The following is a 6,423-nucleotide window of genomic DNA, read 5'->3' on the forward strand; positions in this document are numbered from 1 at the left end:
TTTTTTTTTTAAGTAGGCTCCATGCCCAGCGTGGAGCCCAATAGTGGGGCTTGAACTCATGACCCTGAGATTGAGACCTGAGATGAAATCAAGAATCAGACGCTTAACTGACTGAGTCACCCAAGCACCCCTGAAATGAACATTTATTTTTTTATATTATCTAAATTAGTGCAAGTTATTTCTAAGCTTTCTAATTCTTTAATATCTAGGAATTAAAATGCCTGCAAACGGAACCACTGAACTCTGATTTATTCAAGCTTATAATTAAATCCAAATAAGGCCAGTTTGCCATCTCTCCCAAAAGCCCAGATGACAAGATGAAGTGTCTGGTCAACAGTCAGCAAAGAAGCCAAAAAGAGACAATTTTAGGTTTATCAAGGTGCTTAAAGAAATTTACATTAGAATGATTTACTTAACTAAATATTAACTTGTCAGTAGGATATCACTTAATAAATGGTTACATTAATGAATTACTTTAATAAATGATATTATCCAGGAATTTGTCCAGAAATAATTTGTTCCCTATGCTGCTTTGTAGTCTTCTGGACACTATAAGACATTCTAGGTATGACAGCCAGCTTCCAACACAGTCCCCAAAGTATCGTCTCTTTTCACACTGTACCAAGGATGGTCTGTGTGACAAAAAGAATATAGCAGAAGTGAGAGCATGCCACTTCCAAGATTAGGTTAGAGAAGATTGCAAGTTCCATCTTGGGCTCTCTTTCTCTCTCTCTAATGGCTTGCCATGCCATAAAGACACAGGCGGCCTACAGAAAGGCCCATATGGCAAAAAGATGAAGCCTCTGGTCAACAGCCAGCAAGGAGGTATGGTCACCAAGATACACACGAGTGAGCTTAGCAGCAGGTCATCTAGCTGGAGATAACTGCAACCCCAGTCAACAACCTGATCACAACTTTATGAGAATCCCTGAGCCAGAACCATCCAACCACACATTTCCAGATTCCTGACCCATAGAAACTGTGAAATAGTAAGTGCTTGTTGCTTTGGGCTAAGTTTGGAGGTAATCTGTTATACACCAGTAGCTACCTAATACACCATGTATCAAGTAATGGCATCTTTTCTCTAGTTTTGTCACTATATCCCTCAAATGATATTAAAAGCAAAGGTATTTCAATTCAGTTTAATGAGGCTAAAAATTTCACTTTCATGGTGATGGGGGAAAAAATGTATCCAAACAAATTACAATGTATGCAAACTGTCTTTGTTCGTGAATTGCAATAAAGCTTACACAGGTAAATGAAAACCCCAAAAATCCAGGAAAACAGTAGGTAACTGGTCATTATAAATAGAATATTTTGTATTGGACATCAGGTCTAATTAAAGCATCAAAGCTATCTTTTAATCAATAGCAGAGGGAATCATACCTTATCAACTAAACTACCCAACTACCAAAACATCCTAAATATTAGAGGAAAAAATCNTTTTGTATTGGACATCAGGTCTAATTAAAGCATCAAAGCTATCTTTTAATCAATAGCAGAGGGAATCATACCCTTATCAACTAAACTACCCAATTACCAAAACATCCTAAATATTAGAGGAAAAAATATTTGATGCTCAATGCATCTAATTTTGACAGGGAAAACTGAATAACCTCACAAATGAATTGTTTGTATTAAATACCTCAAATGTCAGTTTATTTTTTTCTTTATCCCCAAAAGGAAAAGGCTGATTTACAACTTCTTTCAAGTATTCCTCAACAAATTCCATTGTCAGTGCAAATTTCCTCTTCATATCATTTCTGGAAGAGTCTGTTATAGAATCATATCTAGAAAGAAAAAATATGAAGCAAGTTAAATTGACTGCAATCATTCAAAAATAGGAAAATATATATACTTTAACCTCCCAGCTTCTTAAGTTTAGGTAACTTAGTTAACCTTTCTAGATGTTTCTACCATAATATTACACTTAAAAAATTGTTACTCCTATTATAAATACAATTTCTGCTTATTGGTTTCCAGAATGATGTTTCTATTGTCAAGAGCTGTCATTTTACTCTCCAAAAAGAGTATCTTACTTGTATTTGAAAGACTAACATTCTGGGGCGAGGGGGTAAATAGGTTGATGGGGAGGAGGGAGTGCACGTGTTGTGATGAACACAGGATGATGTACAGAAGTGTTGAATCACTATATTGTACACCTGAAACTAATATAACACCATATGTTAACTAACTGAAATTAAAATGAAAACTTTAAAAAATAATAAAAAAATAAAAGCTGTAAAAGAAAAAAAAAAAAAGACTAACAACCTGAGTTTGAACACAGAAATGCCCTTCCATATATTTCATTTCAAAATTGAAGACATTAGATTTTGAGTTCATCTACTGAATTGAAAGTGCTCAGGAAATGTTTCCAAACATACTCATGAATTGTTATCTTTGTGGGAATTTCGGTCCAGAGCCTAGCATAGCGAACAGGCACAACGGACTCCTGGGGATCCCGGTCAACATGCATGTGGAGCATGAGGCGACAAAAAGACGCCCGGAGGTCAAATGGCAGGCTCTCGTCCGACACACACCGCAGGATCAAATCCACAGAGAGCTGTGTAGAAATCTGGTTTATGGCCAGATACTGGCGATCCAAGCACATCCTTGCAAAGAGGTTTAGCTGGTACCTTAAAAATATGAAACATACTACATTATTTGTCTTCTCTTGATAAAGTTCTTAAACAGCACAGTATCAATCAGTATCTACTACCTACTTTTACACAACCAAAACTTCCAAGTGTTCATGACACTGGAGTCAAATTTTTTGGTAGTGAGTGAAGTGATCAAATGACAGCAAATACGTGAAATTGTCTCTATGTCTGTTCAAGTTACAATTTCTCTTATTCCAGCAGCATGTGTCTGGGGCAAAATGTCATTGGGCTCCCTATTTTGGGTTTCCTAGGATAACAAATACCCTAAGCCTGAGGGCTATGGGTAACAGCTCGCACGAAACCATCTCTCGCCGTCCCATTCCCACTCAGCTCTGGCCCTAACATCTAGCTACACTCTGACTTTAGATCCACTCAGTTCCCAAACCAAATGTGACCCATCCAAATGGCATCAGTTACACTTGGATTCAACAACCTCTGAGATCAAGCAGTAGCCTTGGCTTTGTTGTGATACCTTATAGAAACCAGGGAACACAGGGCACACTCAGCCTTTCACAGATTCCTGTCATTTGGGCCCAACTTTTCCCAAGGGCATCTGCCAGAGGTTTCTCTACCTTAAACTCAAAGACACCAGCTAGGTTCTTGCTTCCAACATATTGACCTCCAGCAACTACCATGGCAACATTGGCTGCCAAGTGCCACCAATGAACTTTCATCACTGTAGATACCAGCTTCTCTCCAGCCCTAGGTCTCCACATATTCCTAAACACTATCTGCATTCCCACTGGCTAACTTGCGCTGGGGCCATCTCTGCAGCTGGATCAACACGCCCAGCTCAGTTCCATCCCTCAAGTCCAACACCATGGTCCCAACATGTCTCTCATCTAATACCAATCAACAACAGGAAAAAACCCTCTGCTGCATACCAATTCCAAATTAGTAAAAAAATCAGAAAATTGCAAGTTGTGTAGGTGGAAAACACAGATGTTCACTTTTATTTGGAATATTTTAAATAATATTAAATATTTCAGCTACCTTAGTTTTGACATAACTTTTTAAATTTCCTCTTCATAGATACCTGACTTTTAGAGGTTTCAGAGAAACTTCTCTCAATGAATATGTAAGATTGACAATTATGATTCTTTACCTATAATAGGTAAGAACTTCCAAATCAGCTTTGGTGCCTTCTTTTGCTTCTTGAGCGAGGTGCCTGATAGCTTTGCCATGAGGTTCCTTGTTGCTGTCAATCCAGTAGAGCCAAACTTCTTCATCATCAATGTCGTCTGAAAGGATGGAGCTCTCCATGGGGTTGTCTACTTGCATTGAGACCAGCCTTAAAAGAAATTACACACACAAAATCAATTAAGAAGCTAACCCACAAATATGACAGGAATTACACTGCTTACAAATAATGAACAGAAAAAGATCCCTCCCCTATCTGGGCTTACTTAGTTTGAATGAGAATGTCTGCATTGCCCGGGCTCAACATAAATTTACAGATGAGTTCTTGAGTTACGGGTATAGCGGTGGTATTAGATACACACAGATCCGATAAATAATCCAAAAACCTGGCAAGAGAAAAAAAAATAAATTGAACACTAAGAAAAGGCACTTCATAAAATATCACAATAAAAATATCCTTGAGGGGGGTGCCTGGGTGGCACAGCGGCTAAGCGTCTGCCTTCGGCTCAGGGCGTGATCCCGGCATTGTGGGATCGAGCCCCACACCAGGCTCCTCTGCTATGAGCCTGCTTCTTCCTCTCCCGCTCCCCCTGCTTGTGTTCCCTCTCTCGCTGGCTGTCTCTATCTCAGTCAAATAAATAAATAAAACCTTTAAAAAAAATTAAAAAATAAAAAATATCCTTGAAGATATAATGAAAGTAAATTTTTAGATCTATTTTTAATACCTTCATGCCACATTTTTTAATATGTTGCTTATCTACTGCATCATTACAAGCAAATTAAACATCCAATTATTTGTGTTTAATACAAATCTTGTTCAAAAAAGGATATAAGTTTGCTTCTATTTATTTGGTGAGATTTCTCCCATAGCACTGTGACTTATTATGTTTAGAAAATCATTTACCTGCCCTAAAATGAGACTATCCAAGAATAGATAACAAAACAAAAGCAGATGAAAGCTAATGCTGTAATGAGTAAAATGGGAAAACAGCAAGCAGTCAACGAGAGTGAGCATGGCCTAGTTGAGTCAAAGGCCCATTTCTACCTTTTAACATTTATTTGCTGTGCTAATTAGTAAAGAAAACTGTCAGTGTGCTTGACTTTTCTGCATTCATTTCTCCCAGATAAAGCAGCATGGTGCAATAGAAAGTGAATTTGATGGAATACCCCAATAGTAAGGAATATTACCATAATATTAGTAAGAAGCAATTATGATATTATAGTACTTATCTTACTATTGGGGTATTCTTGGGCAAGTTGCTATCTAGGCTTCTGTTTTCATCTCTAAAATGTGGATAATAATTTACATTAATATAATATATTGGTAATAAAATAATAACATACAACCAGCATACTCCATGGAAATATACAGGACTTAAATGAGACAATGTCCATGAATATATTCTGAAAAACTAGAAGTACTATAAAAACATAAATGATCAGAATGAAAGTTGCTTATATTTAACTATATCTATAAAAGTTTTTAATTTCCTATGAGGTAATAACTATGATACATAATTATTGTAAGAGCAAACCCAACATAGTTTTGTCCATGAAAGTTAGTGATGTGAAAGAATTCCAACTTCTAAGGGGCGCTTGGGTGGCTCAGTCAGTTAAGGGTCCATTTCTTGATTTTGGCTCAGGTCATGAACTCTGGGTCATGAGATCAAACCCCTGAATCCGGCTCCGTGCTCAGCAGGGAGTCAGCTTGAGGATTCTCTCTTCCCTCTTCCTCTGCCCCTCCCCCTACTCACATGGGGTCTCTCTCTCTCTCTCTCTCATTTAAATAAATAAACCTTTAAAAAAAAAATTGCAACTTTTAAAACGTTCTAAAAATAAAGCAAGAAGCTTTTTTTGCACAAAGACAAAAAAAAAAGCACAATCCCCACTAGTAAAGAATACTGCATGAACCACTTCAAACCTTGGCTCACGATTTCTCCTGAGCAAACTGACAAATGTTTCTATTTCTTTTGCTGTGATATGTTTCTCTAGTAGTTTTCTGTTGTTGTGCAACAAAGCTGTGATGGTATCTTCTGCCAAAATATCATAGCCAATCTGGGACTGCATGACACAGAAATTCTTAGCAATATATTCCTGCAAAGAAGAAAGACTGTCAGAATGTGCTGCCAATAGCTTAGAAATAACAGGTTCTATTAGAGTCAGCAACATCGATTAATTTATTCATAACAGAAAAACTCAAACGCATTGTCAAAAGAAAAGCAATAATCCTTCAATAAATATGGCTTGAGAAAGGAAATTACAACATATGAGCGTATGCCTAATTTAAATTATAATAGAAAATTATATACCTAGAAATATTTAATGTGGGTGCTTATACTCTGAAAGCATAAGTGGGAAAAACAAAAAATAAACCTAGTTAAAATAACAATTTCTTTCAACATGGTAAATTTTACCAGCCTAACAGAGGCCCTTCTTCTAATTCCCATGAAAAGTCATAACTACAGAAAGGAAATGACACTCTGATATTTTGTTCATGAGGCATGAGATCTATACTGGTTCATGAAGATCCCAGGCTGATTTGCAGTGATTTCTTTTTTGTACTGTCCCAATCTATTAAATCTTCTCTTTAAAATAAAGATAAAATTCCATACCACTTTTTATC

At 36.9% G+C, this 6,423-nt stretch overlaps 1 protein-coding gene across 1 annotated transcript in view; it reads right to left on the reverse strand.

Annotated features, from left to right (window-relative positions):
• Positions 1–6,423, reverse strand: part of ITPR2 (inositol 1,4,5-trisphosphate receptor type 2) — a 494,278-nt gene that overhangs the window by 329,785 nt on the left and 158,070 nt on the right. The window contains 4 exon segments of the mRNA XM_034646080.1: positions 1,646–1,790; positions 2,385–2,636; positions 3,766–3,951; positions 4,067–4,186. Coding sequence (XP_034501971.1) covers positions 1,646–1,790; positions 2,385–2,636; positions 3,766–3,951; positions 4,067–4,186 — 703 coding nt within the window.

This window comes from Ailuropoda melanoleuca, chromosome 16 (assembly GCF_002007445.2).
Source record: "Ailuropoda melanoleuca isolate Jingjing chromosome 16, ASM200744v2, whole genome shotgun sequence".
NCBI lineage: Eukaryota > Metazoa > Chordata > Mammalia > Carnivora > Ursidae > Ailuropoda > Ailuropoda melanoleuca.